This window comes from Lathamus discolor, chromosome 13 (assembly GCF_037157495.1).
Source record: "Lathamus discolor isolate bLatDis1 chromosome 13, bLatDis1.hap1, whole genome shotgun sequence".
Taxonomy (NCBI): Eukaryota; Metazoa; Chordata; class Aves; order Psittaciformes; family Psittacidae; genus Lathamus; species Lathamus discolor.
The window spans coordinates 9139371-9157946 of record NC_088896.1 but is presented as its reverse complement, the minus strand read 5'-3'; the positions used below and the strand labels follow the sequence as shown (position 1 = coordinate 9157946).

The 18576-nt window shown below is 39.3% G+C and overlaps 1 protein-coding gene across 7 annotated transcripts in view; it reads left to right on the top strand.

Annotated features, from left to right (window-relative positions):
- Window positions 1-18576, top strand: part of TEX2 (testis expressed 2) — a 52378-nt gene that overhangs the window by 27925 nt on the left and 5877 nt on the right. For 6 of the 7 annotated variants that reach the window (XM_065693742.1, XM_065693743.1, XM_065693741.1 and 3 more), the window contains 6 exons: window positions 4609-4809; window positions 6439-6775; window positions 7927-8174; window positions 9751-9900; window positions 11284-11383; window positions 16014-16146. In XM_065693742.1, coding sequence (XP_065549814.1) covers window positions 4609-4809; window positions 6439-6775; window positions 7927-8174; window positions 9751-9900; window positions 11284-11383; window positions 16014-16146 — 1169 coding nt within the window. Of the gene's footprint in view, window positions 1-4608; window positions 4810-6438; window positions 6776-7926; window positions 8175-9750; window positions 9901-11283; window positions 11384-13056; window positions 13174-16013; window positions 16147-18576 lie in introns of those variants that run through there. The other variant, XR_010615784.1, reaches the window with a different exon arrangement.

Genomic DNA, 18576 nt, shown 5'->3' with positions numbered 1-18576 from the left:
TATAAGAAGACCGTTTTGGCAGTGCCTGCTAGAGAAATGAAGCTTTTTGAGCCACAACTATACAGCAACAGGAGGCTTTTTACCAGTGTGCTGTTCCTGAATGTCACCCAAGGGATATCATACTTGCTAGTGGCCTCTGGCAAAAGAAAGTAGGTTTTTTTCTAGTTCAGGTGATGATTACTTTTACCCATCTTAGATCTTTTCTGTGTCTTTAGATTCCCTGTCAATAAAAGCTCAAAATACTGCATTATTTTTCCTTGTTCATCAAGCAAAATACTATTGAAGTGTTATAAAATAGTGGTAATGAGAGGGATACCAATACAGTTAGTGTGATTTGGGTGATCAGCAGTCTCTTGATGAAGCATCTGACTGTATTATTTAATGATAGTGGATATTAATCAACTTGTTAATATCACTAATAAACTCTGGGACTAGTTTTAATCCAGATCTGGGTTTAGATTGAAGTTGACTGGCTGATTCCTTTATTTATGTATCTGAAAATATCATAGAAGTAATGATCTTTTATTTAAAATAAAAGATTTGGAGCCCAGAGCCACGAAAGGGGAAAGATAAACCAGGGTGTGCGTTTTAAAACCATTTTATGCAGGAGCCTGTTTTCCACGGACCTGTTTGTTCCTGTTGGTAGCACTGCTGTGACAGAGGTGATATGCTACACTCTGAAAGCCAGCTCCATCTCTGCTACCTAACAGACAGGTCGGATTCTGTTAGCGCACATAGGGGTTCATGAATAATAACTGTGCCCTTTGCTGTATCAGCCCTGCTGCCCAGTATCCTAACCAGAGGCTTTACCAGGTTAGTTACCAGTCTGATGGTGAGGCACTTTCTCCTGATTTCAGCTGTGAATCCAGAGCGACTGCTGACCTTTATAAATGGAGATCACAGGATCAGTGTAAATGGCAAGCAGCTGCAGAGTGGCTTATGACTATGGTCATTGTCCTCCCTGAATTACTAAATTTCTTATTTTAACAACTTTGCTAGCACAAGAAAGACCCATCATACAGTCACTGCTCTCCTACACAAGGAAATCCATTGTTGTTTCAGTAGTTTGGGAAAACGTATCTGTTTCTAGGACGTTATGGTAACATAACTTCTCTGTTTAGATGCATTGCAAAACTATTTCCGTAGGCTGTAAATCTTTTGTTCCAACTTGTTTTTGCCGAGAGAGGGGGCAGAGGTTTTTTTGCTAAAATTGTTCATAAAATGCAGAAACTTTGGCTTAATTTTTGGTTCTTGTCTGCAATCCTGTTTAAGCTAAACAAAACAATTTACAAAACTGAAAATTGCTGAGGTGAGAAGGCAGAGGCATCATCCCCCCCTTGAACAGCACTGGGGATATGAGGGGAAGAAATTCCTGCAGCTGGCACGTGTTTTCAGGTGCATTAATAGAGTGAAGAATCATTATTTGGTGAAGTATTAACACATATTGTTCTCTCTCAGCCATGCAGGGTTTCTCTGGGTTACAAAATAACTTGAAAGTTGAGTGCAAAGGCAAACAGTGCATCCTTAGAAATAAGGAAACAAAAAAGTTATGTCCAGGGAAGGTTTGTAGTGATGTGGTAGGTATCTCTTTCATCCTGACTGGTGGCTAGGTCTGAAATAAAACACCAAATATTTGAATTTAAACGTCTCTATCTTTTGGGTTTTGGGCTATGCCTCAAACACATGAAGCAGCCGATCTTTTCCTTGTCTAGAAATCACTACGTAGGCAGCATATGCATTTGTCTTCTGTTGGTCTTAAATTTTGAATGTTCAGTACCTTAGGAAGCCAGAAATCATTGTTAAAGGTCTTAAACAGATTCTTCAGTTGTTAGAAACCTGGTGGTTGTGCTGTGAGAGGCAGTGTTTGCACTTCTGTTGGGTTTGTTAGGTACAGTGGGCAAGGGAGGCAGCAGTCCAGGTTTTGAGAATTGTGTGTTTGGCGGATTATACAGCTAATCCTTTGTTTGAAGTGGAAAGCCTGGGCACATGGTAAGGATCAGAAAAGCAGGTGGGACTTTGCAGGGCTCCTGAAAGCTGAAAGAGGAGAGAGAATGTACAACCTGGAGAAACAGAGTTTCAGTTTAGTTTATTTTTGTCCTTTAAATTCACCATGTCTTGCTGCTGCTGGGAAGAAGGTGTCAGTCTTCAAAAGGATTTTCACTGTTGTTTAGTTGTGTAGGGCAAGGAAATACGGTAGAAAGGCTGGTACTGGCAGTGTTACAAGACATGGGATAGGAAAGGTTCTGGTCTAGTGCCTGATGTGAAGGATGAATTCAGTCCCCTGGGTTAATAGAGGTTCACCGGGCTTAAGTCAGTTAACGTAGGCTGGACCTGGCTCCTTTTTATTGCAGCTGTGGCTAGCTCAGTATGTGCTGGAGAGATAAAATTAAACATAACTATAAGGGTGTTGGGTAACAGTCTTACAGCTACTGGGAAGTTACAGCAAAACTTGCGCATTTGATGTGTGTCCCAAGCACTCATGTTGTCTCAGCTTTTCTTTGAAGCTATGTTCATGGATTTTGACTTCTTACTATGGTACACAGCAGTCAAGAGAATGCTGTGTAAATCACTCCTTGTTCTCATCACTACATGTCATCTGCTCAGCTCAAGTGCTTGTGTTAGAAAACTCCATCTCAACGCTGGTTCCATCTCAAGCAGGAAATGAAAGAAACTTCAAGTGTATTCTGACCTTCCTTCTTGGGCACTGTATATACCCAGAGGTTGCTAACCCTCCAGAAAATAACATCATAACTTATTACAGTTATGAAAAGAGCTCATGTGGATATCCAAGACCCGTTTTCTCTTTGTGCAGCTTGTGTGGTCTTCAGCCTGGAAGACGTCAGTAAACTTTTGATGCAGCACATTTTTGTCTGTGGGTTTGCCCGGCTGCAGTGTCCAGACTTTGGTGTCTGAGCTACAAATAGCTCAGAGATCTGATCCAGGGGCAGGTGGGAGTCTCTCCAGAGACCTGTGGGCCATATGGATATTCCAGTTCTGCACAGAGTGAGTGGCTCACAGTGGCTTTAGGCAACTCATGTGATGTACTTGTGCTCCACTAAGTCCTGCTGGTGTTCCTGGCTGAAAATTAATTGCTGTCTGCTCAAAGATGTCTTGGCTTAATAATTTTGAGGAAGCAAATGGGATGTGTTCAAACATACATCAACCCTGCTGTGCAGAGCCTTGGAGGTTTATAGAAAAATCTCCCTCATACATTGTATTTCCTATGTGGTAGTTGTATTATAACCCAGTGTAAGCAAAAAAACTAAACACAAAGCTTCTTCAAAGAGCATATGTGGGTATAGGTATTTCTGTTAATAAAAGAGATAGTCTGCTTTGGAACTGAGCAAAGATGAGTGACTTAATCTTTTTGAACATTAAAGAAATGCTGATTTACCTGGGTTTTTTTTTCAGTTTCTAGTGAAAATGGAGCTAGATGTTGGAGTAAGCAAAACATCACTGTTACTATGGCACCTAAAACAGTGTATGCTGTCTACTTTGAGAAATTATATGGCACTGAAGGAAATAAGTGTTAAAATACATTTTACGTTTCTGTGTGTGGGTGGAAACTTCTGTAAATCAAAATGTTGCAGTAAATTCTGGGATGTTTTGCATAAGGTCGTTACAACTTCTTTGTTTTGAAGAATACTATGGATGCTCCTTCAGCTCTCCCGACTTCCCAGCAATGGATGCTCTCCCTCTTCTATATGCACCTAGGTATTTGTAAAGGTGCCATTTTACTTTATGCTTTAGGGCATGGCTGATTTATTTCTTCTTTGCTTTCTGTTGACAATAGTGAATATTGAGTGTGCTGAATGAAAGTTTTGATGTGCAGGTAGGAGTCATTATCAAAGAATGTTGTATGGCAGGTTAAGAGAAGGAAAACTTGTCATCCTTGAATGAGTATTCTGGCTTGTCTTCTGCCCCATTTATTATCTTGCATTTTCTGTAACCAGATGCCAGAGAAGAGGAGTAACATCACGCCCACGGATAGAGTCAGCACTTGTAGGCTTGTTACAGCAGGGCTGATTTGTTTTTCTGCTTCTTTCACTGAACAGAAACAAATGCACATGTATGACTCCTGTGTTGTAACAGGGCAGTTACACAACACGTTAAATGATCTTAAGCAGTGATGGTGCATTAAAGCAAACTCCAGTGTGGTTTTTCACTTGGTCCTTAACTGTCAGTGATTAAAATGCCAATGTTGTCTATAAGCAGACGCACTGTTTGCTCTGCCTTGTCTGTTGGTGATTGAAATGTCCATGCTTGCTGCAAGCAGATGTTCTGCTCTGCAGTGTCCCCTTAGCTGGCTGCCCTTTGGCTTTTCCCAGCAAGGCTGCATCTGCAGATCTTGCAGTGTTTCATGAAGATGAGGTGAGAGCTCACTGTGCTACATAAACAAAATTATTTAGTCAGAGAAACAAATTGTGTGCTCAGAATACAGTCCTCATCTCATGCTCTGTGACTGTGGTGCTACTTCATTTAGAACATTTACTGTTTTGTTGTATTTGTGCAGTAGCAAAAGCATGGGTGATTTAAAACTTTCATGTGTGTGCTGGACTTGGTTTTCCAACCTTTTAAAAGCCTGTTAACAAGTGTTTTCTTCTCTAGGGGTGGATGAACGAAATCTATAACTATGATCCAGAAACATACCATGCTACATTGACTCACTCTGTCTATGTGCGACTCGAAGGAAGCACCTTACGACTTTCAAAACCCAATAAAAATATCTCTAGAAGGGCCATCTACAATGAGCCAAAGCCTGAAGTCACATATGTCAGCCAGAAAATTTACGAACTTACAGAGAGCAAGGTGAGTGCTTGTGAGTGTGCTGTTGCTGGGGTCTGATTTGAACAAAACCCACTGAAACTTCTTTTAAAATGGTGAATTTTCTTTCCCTCCTCTAGTTTCATGTTGTGTCATTATGTAAACAGAAGTGGTGGTGTGACTAACCAGCAGAAGATTGTGCTGGGGAGGGAGATTGAGCATGGTTTAATAAAAATTACACATTTGCACAGCAAGAGAAAATCATGATTTTCCTCTGCAGTTCAGAGCGGAAGTCACCACATGGGAGTTTCGAGAACCATTCCCCATACCTTAGATTACTGCGTGAGTGTTCTGAAGCTTACAACAAAATGCATAATCTTTGGTTGTCTCTCTTTCATTTCAAGAGGGAACATACATTGTATATGAATGTAAAAGGGGAGAGTGAGAGGCGGCTGGAACAAACATGACTTGCAGTTGGTACCCACTGGCTGGGGAAGGAGGCAGGGATTTTTGCAGCTGTAAGAATGCATCAAGAGTAATGCTGGGACAGTTTTCCTGCATGTTATGTGCCTCCCTGAAATCTGTGAAGAGTTGCCATGTGAAGTTGATTCCATTGGCATTGTATTAAGTAATACATCAATACCTCATTAATAAAAGAATGGATTTTTTTTTTCATGTGCTGCATCAAGAGAGGGCCTTGGCAGTACCAGATGTATGGGGAAACTGCTTTAATTGACTATGGAAATTAGAGGGAGAGGGGGACCAAGGCAATGGGAAGGAAAACCTCTCTTCATTTCCCTCAGTGTGGGAAAGGAGCCTGTTGTCAGCTCTGCTTTCCATTAAAGGAAGATGGTGAAAAAGATAAAGCAAAAAATTAGTCTTGGCTATTGCAGACTCATTTTTCGCATAATGAAGACAAACAAAGCTCTCGCATGCTACAAGAGCGCTTGACTGACAACTGTTCCCCATGGTATCTTAGAAAAATTTCCAGTGCTTCCCCCCACAACCCAGCCCCTTTCAGTTACACAAGTGCCAAGTGCCCTGACTGTAATAAGCAGATGACTGACTATTCTCCAGGGTATTTATCCAGAGTTTTTGGAGAACACTGGTAAGTTCAGCCCCAAGATAATTTTTAACTCTTATCACTCTTCTCATCACTTGCATTGTCTCAATTCTCTCTCAATGTACTGAATTTTCAATATAGTTATCTGCAAATCACTTCTGTGGCTTGATTCTTGCATACTTACTGTGCCTATTGCCAACTTTGAGTACTTAAGTTTCATGAGGTGGGCTTGAAAAGTTGAGTTTGAAACTCAGTTTGGATTTTCATTATCTATCCTGTGGTCACAAAAATAAGTTTATCTTTTTTTCTTTTTATTTTCTTCATATCTATGAGAATAAGATATTCTAAATGAATTTTCTGATTGTTTCTCATGAGTTTCTAATCCACATGACTGTAGATGTCTAAGCCACTTTGTTTTAATTCCAAAGCTATTGCTCACCAGTGATAGCAGTAGATTGGGCATCAGGCAGCTATAAGTTGAGAGTCACTTAAACCCAGCATATCCAGTGCAGGATCTGTATCTCTTGCATTCCTGTGTTCCTTATGAGAGTATAGAAACACAGAAGATACAACTGAAAAACGTTAATTTAACCCTTTTATTTATCCTTCAGATTTCCCTGGTTCCTAAAAGTCTGGCACGAAAGCGGGTTTGGAATAAGAAGTACCCTATTTGCATTGAGCTCGCTAAACAGGATGACTTTATGGCTAAGGCGCAGACTGATAAAGAGAACACAGAAGAAAAGTTATCTGCAGAAAAAGCAGACATGAACAATGAAGAATCCAAGAAATCTCAGGGTGGAGCAAAGTACTCTAGCCAAAAGGATCAAGTGCTTTATCTCTTTGGAAGGACTGGTAGGGAGAAGGAGGAATGGTTCAGAAGGTTCCTTCTCGCATCCAAGCTGAAGTCTGAAGCAAAGAAGCTATCCAGTTTATGTGGGAGCAAGCCAGGTATTCAAATTTCATATTCTAGTAAACGTTTCTATTAAAAGAAACAAACCAAAGTTCTGTTTTCACAAAGGTAATTGTAGCAACTGTGGAGCCATAGTGATCTCTACAGATAAATAGTACTAAAGACACTTCTCTGCTCCTTATCTTGGCCTCTCATTCCCACCTTTCCACCCTGCCTTTTCCTCTCCTGGCTATATACTTGGCTATATGCCCTCAACTGTTCTTACTATTTTTAGGCTGTTTTATGTGAATACGCTGTTTTCAGTAATTGTAACAGCTCCTGTAATTTTTGTAAGGATTAATTGTTCAGTCTTTATGCTGCTGGAACTAACATCAACATTTGCGGTATTAGACTCAGTCCTCTTACTACCCATTCTTCCTCCTCCATCTTTCCTTCTACTCCAGTCTCTTGGAAACAACAGAGGTTTCTCATGGGTTAATGTCACAAGAAAACACATTTTTCTGTTTAAATGAAAGTCCTGTGCTAATATATATTTATGTATCTCAATCCACAAATATGTTAGTCTGCAGTATTGATTGAATGTTTGAAATGCTAATTTAAAACCATCCCCTCATATGGTTTTAAATCGGAATGACTCAGGCTCTTCTGTCTTTATTCTCTGAGATGCTTTTAAAAATTAGTTAACATCATTATTTCTGGCACATAACTTCTTGAAATGCAAATGTAAAATTACTAGCTAATTAAAATTCTAATAGTTACATGCTGTTGACAGCCCTTCTAATTGTAACAGCCTAGAATTAGATTAAAAAAAAAAAGTTATAGGTACATTTTAATCACCTGACTTTTATTTTAGGCCTTCCTCAGCAGGGCTGTTGGGAATTCTGCCATATGTTATACATATGTGAGTGTCCATATTTAAGCCTGCTATTGATCAGCTGACTTTTCCAGTCCCACATCCTGCTGAGTCATATTAAGTATTGAATAACATGGGTTTATGACCACCTAAGCACACAGTAGTGTAATTTACCCTTCAAAATGAGAAAGCACTACTCTCGAATGGTCTTTTTTCAGAATAAATTATACCTGCAAGCTAGTTTTGTTCCTTTAAGTGTTTGATCATACACTCTGTATTTGGCTGTCAGGTTCCTTTTCTGTTAAATAGATATTGTTCCTCTTAATTTGAATTTAGGGATCTTGCCAACACAGTGTAGAACCGATAGTCAATCTGGAGTTCTCACACACAGCCGAAGCAGCAGCAAGGGAAGTGCAGAAGAGATTGCATCCCAGCCAAAGCACAAGGATCTGGCTGGCAATGTGCGGCAGAAGATGCTTCTGGACTACAGTATCTATATGGCAAAGTGTGTTCCACAGGAGAAGAAAAGCCCTGCAGGGAGTCCAGTCCTCAGTGCAGAAAGCAGCCCTACAGCTGTGAAAAAGGTAATGCTTTTCTCCCCAAAGATGCATCCATCAGAGGTGGAAATATTTTATCGTGTTAACTACTATTTTAAAAACTAGTTATGTAGAAAGAAAAATTAACTTCTTTAACTGTACATTGGACCTAAACGTTTTATAAAGCCAGCGTGAGTTTTCATGCTTGCCAGTTCCCTATTGGCCATAGTTTCTTCTTAATGTAACAGACAAGTTTTTCCTTGTTTTAGTTTGATTTCTTACCTCCCAAGAATGTCTGTGCTTTTGCAGTGTCTTGTACCTGAAAGACTGTACAGCTGAAGGCAATATGGCTGTAGATTTCCTTCATTTGGGAATGCACAGATGTGTCCTAAAAAACCCTGGTCCCAAAATAATAAACAAAAATCAAACTTCCACAAACCTCACTTCCCAATAAAAGTAAAAAGTTATTTTTTTCCTCTGTATACTCTAAAGTAGATTGAACGAAAAGCATATTTTTGAGGTCCTGGCATGTTGAAACAAAATTTGTGTTGTGTATACATAGCATAATAGTGAACAGTGTCTATAGCTCTGACTAATCCTTTGGCCTCTTGGACTGCATTTGAATCACTCTTAATAAACAAAACCTTAATACTTTGACACCCTTAATAAGGGGATCCTTAATGTTAAGTATGATCACCATTCATTTAAAAGATGTGATTAACGTCATGCATCTTTGTTGCCAGACTTTCATACAATGTCCAGAAAGGAGGAGCAGGCCTTAGTATAGCATATGAATAAACATATCTTGTCTTTCCCCAGGAAAAAAGATATTCTAGCCTGTGGCAGCCCCTGAAGCAGTGCTGAATTTGCTGCTGAATCTGGCATGTGTTGGAGATCATTCTATAAATAGATAAACAGGGCTGGCAGGAATCTTGCGTCACAGCAGAAGCTACTAACCCAGCAATTCTGCTTGCGTGAGGCTGCAGCCGTTGGGTGCAGTCACTGCCAAGAAGTGACGTTCAGAGCATCTGCCTGAGTGCTCTTAGAAAGCACTGTTTCTGCTGGCTTCAGGATTTTCTGCTTGTAGTAATGAAAGGTGGGGAATTCTCCTTTCATTGCAGGCAGTTGAAAGACATTTAATGTGTTTCCCTGTACTGTGTTTATCATCTGTTTGTAATGGTTTTTAGCTGGATTTAAGGATGTAACATTCGGTCTTGCTTTCAAATTTTCTGATGAAACAAGGGAAGAGTAGAGTAGCTGCTCTTCTAGAGCCTGTCGGGGAAAAGAGAGTGTGTTTCTACTACAGACACATTTCTAAGTCTGCCCATTTTGGGTTTATCTGCTTTTTCTGCCAGAGGTTCAATTACATACAACTTTCTCATTTCATTGCCAAAGGTCAATCTGTATCTAAGTGGTCTCGTTCACTCTGTTTGCATGTCAGGATGATGACAAGCAAGCTCATGTCAAGCCAGTTGATATGGTTGTAAAGCTGCTCTCTGTGCTGAGCATTCAGTGTTCTTGACTAACCCGGGCTATAACACTGAACTTCCTGGTGTAAATGCAGCCTTTTCTAACCTTAGCTTTTAGAGTTTATATAGCTGAATAAGTTGCTCTGTGTTTTCAGTTACCAGATGCCCATATGGAAGCTGAAGAAGAAGAACAGGAGGCCTGGGTGAATGCTTTGCTTGGAAGAATATTTTGGGATTTTTTAGGAGAGAAGTATTGGTCTGATCTAGTGTCAAAGAAGATCCAAATGAAACTTAGCAAAATAAAGGTAATCGGTGTGGAGACTTGCACTCCATGTCCTCATTGGAGAAAAACAAGCACATAGTCTTTGAGTTTTACAACAGTAGAAGAGACTTATTTTACACTTACATGTAAAAGACAAGAAAATAAATGTGCCACAAAGTTCCAGTTCAGCTTTGCTATCCATTTCACAGTAGGTTAATTTTGGTGCTTCAGTTTCAAATGAACTACAGCTAGATTAACTATTTCTGTATGTGAAGTTTTATGTAAAAACTAGAAGTATATTGTATTTACTTTAGAGATAAATAGAGCTGCTTTTAAATGATGAAATCTGCTTTGGGATATAGTAAATTGCCTTTAAGATGGAGATCAGGGAACCACAATTCTAATGTGTTCCTGTTAACTTCAGACATATGCTACTTGCAGGAGAGGTCGGTAAGGGTAATAGTTAGGGAAAGAGCTGTCTGGGGGTGATAGGATGTAATTGTGCATCAACTGCAGAAGCATAAAGGACGAAGGGAGGAGTGGTGCTTTTGAATGACTTCTGGATCTTCCCTTTGCATTCTGTAGCTCTGCTGAACAGCAGCAGTTAATCACAGGCCTGCTTAGCTCCTGATGTTTGGGGAGGAGTTTGCCTGTTCCTAAAGGCAAAGGAAGATGAAGTCTTGCTGACAAAAGCTCTGAAATTTAGCTGCCAGCACCAGCTGTGAGATAGTGCTTTCTGTGCTTTGGGTAATAAGCAGTAACCTAATTCTGCCCTGGCTGTTTTCCACAATTATGACAGCAGGGTACCCAAACATCTCATTGGAAGCAGTTTAAGTGGAAAGACTGGGAATGGGGGATGGATGCGTTTTTGATAGGTTGAACCTCTGTCTGTTCACAGGAGATAGAAATCCTATCATTTAGAAATCCTTACAGTAAATAGCTACCCAAATCATCGTGATTCTGTGCTTCTATTGTATTAAAATTGAGATAGAGATTTAAAAGGTAATGTGCTATGAAAGAATTTGCCAAAGATAAAAATAGCTGAGACACAGCAACTATAAAATACGTGATTGAATTTAAAACCCAAAGAAGTCTTTGAGTTTTATTCACAGTAAAATAGGATTTATACTTCATTCTTGAGCTTTTGCATGCTTTGACTTAAAAGCATGCTGGAGTTTTGTGGTCAACGTCTGAACTTCAGCCTAGTTTTAAAAACATTCAAAGTTCAGCTGCTGAATCTCTCCCTAAAATACTATGTAGAAACTAACTGCAAAATCCTGCAATTGGAAGAAATCTGTGTAATTGTTTTCTTTCACTGGTGGCTTTTCAGCTCAATCTGTTCCTTAAGTTTAATGACCTTTCTTCTCTTAGGCAACCATGTTTAGTTCAATAACATGGATTTGATTTTTGCATTCTGTTCTTTTAGCTGCCATACTTCATGAATGAGCTAACTCTAACTGAACTTGACATGGGGATAGCAGTGCCGAAGATCCTTCAAGCCTTCAAACCTTCTATTGATCACAGAGGTAAACCCATGCTTCCTCTCTCTGCTTGTGCCAGGTTCATGCTTTTGTACCTGTGGAGAATATTATGATCTGTTTATCTTGTAGTTGTTTCAGTCAGAGGAAACTGCTCTTAATAAGAGTTTATTCTGAGGAGACACACAGTGGTCTCTATCTTAACAGTAGTAACAACAAGCTTGGTGTAAACATAGTTCTGTAGATATGGAAATATGAACATGTCTTTCCATTGGAAATAATTACTAAACTAAACTAAAATTCGCATGCAACAGAGGCGTAGACCTGTATCTGATATTCTGACATGGACTATAGAGGGCAATGCACATCTCCCCAAGACAGATCTGGTTCTGTACCATACCAGAAAACAAATCTGGCTGTCTTCAAGGGTAGTTACCCTGTTCTGAAAACAGTGGTTCAGCAAATACAATTGTAATAGATCAAAAAATAAGACTACAGTGTTGCTTTGCAAAGAACCTTCAAAATGCAGTGTCTCTTTATGCCCTTAATATTGAATATGAATTTTTTTTTAAGCTGAATGACTTTCCTCCTGCTGCTTTATTAATCATTAATCAGAACTTCTTTTTTCTTTTCTGTTCTTTCTGGCTTGCACATGGCCACAAGAGTATATTTGAGGATACTTTTATCACTTTAGTTTCACAGAAACACAAACTTGGATTAATGTTATGTTGTTTATTTTAGCTTCAAAAGTATTTTCTACATGCTGAGGAGAGGTGGATGTTGTGCTGCTTCTTAGACATGTAACCAGAGCAGTTTTTAGTTTTAAATTGTTTCTGAGTTTATTAAGGATTCCTTAGCTTGTCTCCTCTCACTCTGTTCACCTTTTTAGTTACTGTATTGTTACACTGGGGTGGAAAAGTTTCTAATTGGTCTAAAGGGAAATACTTCCTTGGAGAACTTGCTGTGGTGCAGCTGTGGGGTTGCATGGCAGACAACTTAGTTCTATTTTAAACTTCTCTTTCAACTCTTAGATGAAGATATCAAAATCATTTCTGGATGGTGCTGAACCACATAAACTGGTAGTGAATTGAATGAATTTGCAATACTTTTTAAGAACATTAAGAGCCTCTGGAGAAGCTCTAAATTAGAGGCCACCAATGAGCCCAAACCTCAGCAGGTCAGTTGTGTGTTTAGAACAATAACAACAGACAGGGACAGAGAGAAGTTTGAAGAGATAATTAGCTGTAGATTGTAACAGGATTAATCTTCACTAGCTCTCCTATGCACAATATTTCTAAGTAAGAAACAAGACTGTTGCGTTCTTTATGTAGTATCTTCTCAGAGTGTGAGGGTATTGAACACACAGCAGGTGTATAGTACTGTGTCCTTCCTTCAGTGCTGGTTGGAGGAGATTGCAGCACTGAACTCAGGGGCTTGAGGGTGGTTCTATTCACTGGGGTGGTTTGTCTCTACAAGATCTCAGTTCTGCTCGTTGTTCTTAAAGGTCAAGCAGCAGTGGTTCCCCAGGATGGAGAATTTATCATAGAATTCAGCTGTGCACAGTATGAGATAAGGAACCAGTTTTCCGCTTAGCAGCAATTTAGGCTTCATCTTTGCTCATATTATATAGTCTGCACCTGGTATTTTTAAGGTATATTTAACTGTAGTTTTGATGTAAGACTGATTTGTCTGCCACTCTTACTACAGTGCTCTTTTCTCAGATGAACAGTTACCATCAGACCTTTGCAAGAATACCAGATGCAAGAAATTTAGGAGGAAATAAGTAAACTTTATCACCAGTACTACAAATGTTATGCCATGCAAATCACTGACGTGAGGTTAGTGAGTGCTGACCCTTCCCTCGTAAAAGTGTGAACAAAACAGACTTTGAGGAATTATTAAAATTTTCTTGGGCATACATAACATGTAATTAATGCTGCCTGTTGTATCCAAATGCCATTGTTTGCCCTTATCTCACTTGAGACTTGCAGCTCTTTGGGGAAAAGCCTTATCTATAAAACACTGGGTACTCTGCTCTCAACTTCTGGAAAGAATGTTTTCCTTTGAGCTTTATAAAGAAAGCATGTTGGATAAGAGCGAATTGCTTTGTTGTCACAAGGAACAAAACCTGTCTTTTAAGAGAAATAAAAATTGAGTAGATGGAATAAGCTCATGTGCAATCAGTATTCGGGGAACTAAAACACACTGCTGTTGCTTGTCATATGCTTCCTGCGTTCTCCACAGTACCTATGACATCCTCCTGTGCTCCCAGTAGCAAAGTGGCTTCGCCATTGGTAGAAATTTTGAGTTAAAGAAAACAAAGGGAAAACACTTTAAAATCATGATATGTACGATGCTGGCAAAGCTGCGTCATGGTTTGTAAATAAACTTGCACTTTAGGGTTCTTGTTGGACTGTTTCCCTATGCCTGGATTTAAACAGTTCTTGAATTCTTTTCTCTGTTCTCATAACGTTAGTTGTAACCAAATGCTGTAGTTCTAAGTCATGAGATGGGATTTAGGAGACTACTGAACACTTACTTGGCTTCAGTGAATTGCCAACAAGGGCAGTGAGAACAATTAACTCCTTCAGTTTCTTGTTCAGTTAAAGTGTGTCAAGCAAATATTTATGGTAGAATTTGTAATCCTTGTGACTTCCTTCATATTGTCAAAGCACACGTGAACTCTTGGGATCTGAGTTTTTAAGAGCTTCCAGTGAATAATTACTGAAAGAACTTGGTTTGCTGTTCTACTTGAAAGGACATAAATAGGGGGATGATAACTGGAAATGCTTGTTTTCGTAAGGATAAATTTTTGGTAAGCTGACCTGTGAGTAAACCACATATGGCGTAAAAGCAAATATCAAATTTCAGGCCAGTGTCCAGAACAAATACTTCTTAAGAATTTTGTTTAGGTATTTGAGACAGTCAATCATTTGAGGTCGCCTTTTCTGAGGTGTTAAAATGCAGTGACTGACTGTGATGTGCTTTGTTTCATCCAGACTTTTTTACCAGTGCAGGAAGACATTTTTTATTAGATGTCTCCTCCAAGTAACTAAATTTGTTAACACACAATGTTAGGGAAAATAATCTTGTTTCTGTTAATACACTCCTGTTCGGGTGACAGCATATGCTGTAGTATTTACTGTATTTCTGACAAGGCTACGGAACTGGATAACTCTGAATAAATTGTACCATCTGCCTAATTTCCCCCCCTATTCCTTCTCACCTCCCTTTTCCCCTCTGGAAGATGCATATGAAGGTTTTCTAGCCAGGAGGGATTTTCCCTCTCAGTAATGGCATCATTGGCTCAATTTGATCTACTGTTAAAACAACATTGATGCTTGAGGCATGCTGATTCATTTTGTCCAAAAGGTCTGCTTAGTTGTTTTCTTGTTTCTCATGATCTTACTGCTACTTTGCTACTCTGTAGAGGAAAAATCTGTATAAGCTTGTGTTTGAGTTCCTGTCTTTGATTTTAGAACAGTATGATGGAAAAGAGTAATTTGGGTTAGTAAAGAAGCAGCTTGCCTTCAGTACTGCTTCCAACATGTAATCTCATAGTCTATCAGTGACCTGGTCTTTGGGAGCTGCGTGTGCTTCTGCTGATATAAATGTGTGGAAGTGGGGACAATGCCCTTACGGTATGTTTGCCAAGTAGAAAATAGTTCTTGTTTAACTGGAAAAGTCATTTCTAGATCAATGAAACCCAAAGGATAGTTACCGTTACTTGCTTCTGAATAAGTAAATAAAAGTAGAATGTGTTAATGGTTGATGTGCAGATACTAGTAGGGCATATTGTGTGCAGATGCAAGGTCTGGAAAAGGAAGATGCATAATCTATGCTTAGTGGCTTCTGATTTCTAATCTCTGGATCACAAATACCCCACAGCTTTTTATAATCGGTGAAGCTGCAGGGTGTCACTTAAGAGGCAGGACCTAATCTTTCAATTATTCCCAAAACAGTTCTTCTGGGGATTGAGATAAACAAATACTCTGCCTAGACAATAGGCTGTAACTTAACTTCAGTAACTCTGTTACTTAAGTTCAGTAACTTAACTTCAGTAACTCTGTAGTGTTGTTGTAAGTAATGACCGAGTTTGCTGAGAGTCACAAGGATGCCTGTAGCTGAGTTACTGAGCAAACCTTTTTATACTTCAATACAGCATTGCTGAAAGCAAAAGATACTGCAGGTTGTGATGCGAGACAAGAAATATTGCTCTGGGATTTCGAGAGCTGCTTCATTTGCACAGGTTAAGTAATATACAGGAGCATCCCCATTACTGCTTGGCTTGGACCGTTACTGTAAATGGTTTTGAAGTGAATCCCTGATTGTATTCTATTTTCCTGATCTTCATTCAGATCTCTTAAGCAGTTTAAATGTGCGTAAACCATGCTCCTTTTTTTAGATCATTGGCAGTACTCACTGATCTGTCTTTCAGCATGACTTTGATATATGTCTGAACTTTCCACTTTGTTCCATAAGCTTACTGTGAACAGAAAGCTTTGATAAGCCGTTAATTATTTGTGAATTAATGACATAATGAGTTGATGTAAAAGTAATTCTTCTCTTTGGAAGAAAGTGTGAAGTATAGACTTTTTGTAAGAGTTTTGGCTTGGCATGAAGATGGAATTATTGTGACTGGTCTTAAAGTGAAATCTTTTGTTATTGTTAATTTTAGGACTTTGGATTGACCTGGAAATGTCCTACAATGGATCTTTTCTAATGACCCTGGAGACCAAGATGAACTTGACCAAACTTGGTAAAGAGCCGCTTGGTGAAGCACTTAAAGTTGGAGAGATCGGCAGAGAAGGGTAAGGTGTTACAATGATACAGTAAAGTACGAGCTTTCATAGTGGAAAAAGTGGAATTTTCCTTGTATATGCAGCTCAGGCTTTGCAATAGACTGAAAGGAGCTGTGGGGGTTGCATACCCATGAGAGCAGAATCTGGCCGTTCTGTGCAGCTTTAACATTTGATTACACCACTGATAATTGCCTTAATTAAAGGCTTTTGCAGTACAGTCAGGTTTTTTATATATATTTTTGTAGGATTTTAAAATGTTCTGTGGCTAAGTTTAGTTTTGTCTTATGCTTGATTTGGGGCTTTAGCCAGTAAGACTTGAATATTGGCGGTACACACATGCAGATATGGAGACATACACATGGAACGTGCTGTTACAGCTACAGTTGTAAACCATGTAACAGTAAACAGTGGTGGAAGGTAAATAGGCTGTAATTGTTGTGTAAAGACTTTTTCCAATAGCTTTATTCCATCATGAGAATAATCACACCCTTGCTTTAGTCTCCAGTTTCCTCATATCTGACTTCCATTCACCTGCCATGTCTAAGTGAAATGCCTTATAGATGAGCTAGTTGAGAAACACACGTACTGCAATTTACCTAACTTGCACTTGTGCTTTCCCTATCTCTTTTTGATATTGCCTGAATCTCATCAGTGTGTCTGTTTGTGTTAATCTTGTGACACCTGTCAGACATCCACCCCATAAGCTGTGGAGTGCTGATTCTCTTTTTGTACTTAAGAAATCTGCAGTCCCTAAGCAGGGATCTCTGATTTATTGTACAACCACTGCCAACAAGTCAAGAAAATATTCTCTAAATCTGGCCATGTGTTTAGATAAAATGTGTTCTTTCAGAATTAAGACACAAGATGCTTTGTATACTCATGTCATAGTAGCTCTGACCATTTATTCTGAGCTATCTTGAAGTAATGGTTACAGCAGCACTATACTATGGTGCAGTCAGGATGAGAAAATAAATGTGAAAAACCTGATGGCTGAATGATCTCATACACTGGTAGAAATGCAGAGAATTTAAAATCAACCTAGATTTGTTGTCACTGCTTGAAGTAAATATTTCTGAATTCACATCAGTATAGTTGATAGGTGTGATTTTCCTTGAAAAATCCCTTTAATTTTGTCCACCCCAAAAATGGGGGCATATGAGGAAATGTCTGCACAAACCAAATTCTTGTTTTTCTTTCCATTCCTTCAGGATTCTCTGTGTGTATTTTCATAACTGTCCAGTGCAAGAACAGCCTCAGAAACCATTAGTGAACACATTGATTTAATATTTAAAAATCAGCTTGATTCTAGCTGAGCAATAGGACCCCAGCAATGCAAATGTAAATGTTGGTAGCTAAGCAACCAATTACTTGAAGGTATAACCATTAACTGCACTGCTCCTGCACATGCCTGTGATGTTTCAAATGCTCAGGGCCAAGTACCATGCCAGCTTTATGTAGGGCAGTCTCATGCATTCTAGTTGTGAATGAAGGTTTTTTGCTTGCTGGGTTTTTTCCTTAAAGACAATAGATATTCTAAACAAACAAATGAAAGATGGAGAAGTGTAGAACAGTTTGCGTCTCATCTGTGCTTTCAGTTACGTTAATTTTATTGGGCTTTTTAATTACCAGTTGACAGTTGCTGTGACAAATCAAACTATTCTGCATGCCCTTGCATCCACAGTGGTGTCATCTGTAAGTGATGTATGTTCGTTACTTACACTCATTTCTATCCCTCAAGAGCCTAGAACAAGCACACCTCTTGAGATGCAGTAACCAGCTCATCCAGAAAGAGGAAGGTGGGGGAATCAGTGCTGAGTTTTAACTGACCTTGGATATTGTCAGTATAAAGCGAGACAAATGATTCAGTGTTTGCAGTCCAGTTCTATCATTGCTGCTACTTTATTGTTTGAAATAGGAGTGTGGTGTTACACAGTTTGATAATGCTGTCCTGCACGCACTCATAGGAAAAATGCAGCTCTCAGAAAGGGTGGAAAATGAATTAATTACCAATTTCATAAAATTAATAGAGTAGCAGGTTCTACCATACTGGAGATGAAGCAGATGCAGGCAGGCTAACCCAAGTTACTGCAGTGTCTTACTTTGCTGTGTTGTACCATGTAAATACAAACCCACAAATGGCAATTCAAAAAATAGTGTGCAGTCTACTCAGGAAGACTACTATAGCCCCGGAGTGTTTTTCTGCCACTGCTCATGGCGTATAAATGGTCCATTGTATGCAGAGATCCCTTGAAATCTCACTCGAGCTTATTTATTGTGGCTTTGTTTAATGCAAGGAGATCTTGTGATCTTAGCAAGTCAGTGCATGCTTGTGGAGGCACTTCGCAGGGCCCCATTGCCTAGGCAAGTAGAACACTTTCTTGTAAGAGGGTTACACCTTTGAGAGCCTTGGAAATGCCCTGGGCATGCTTTGAACTGGAT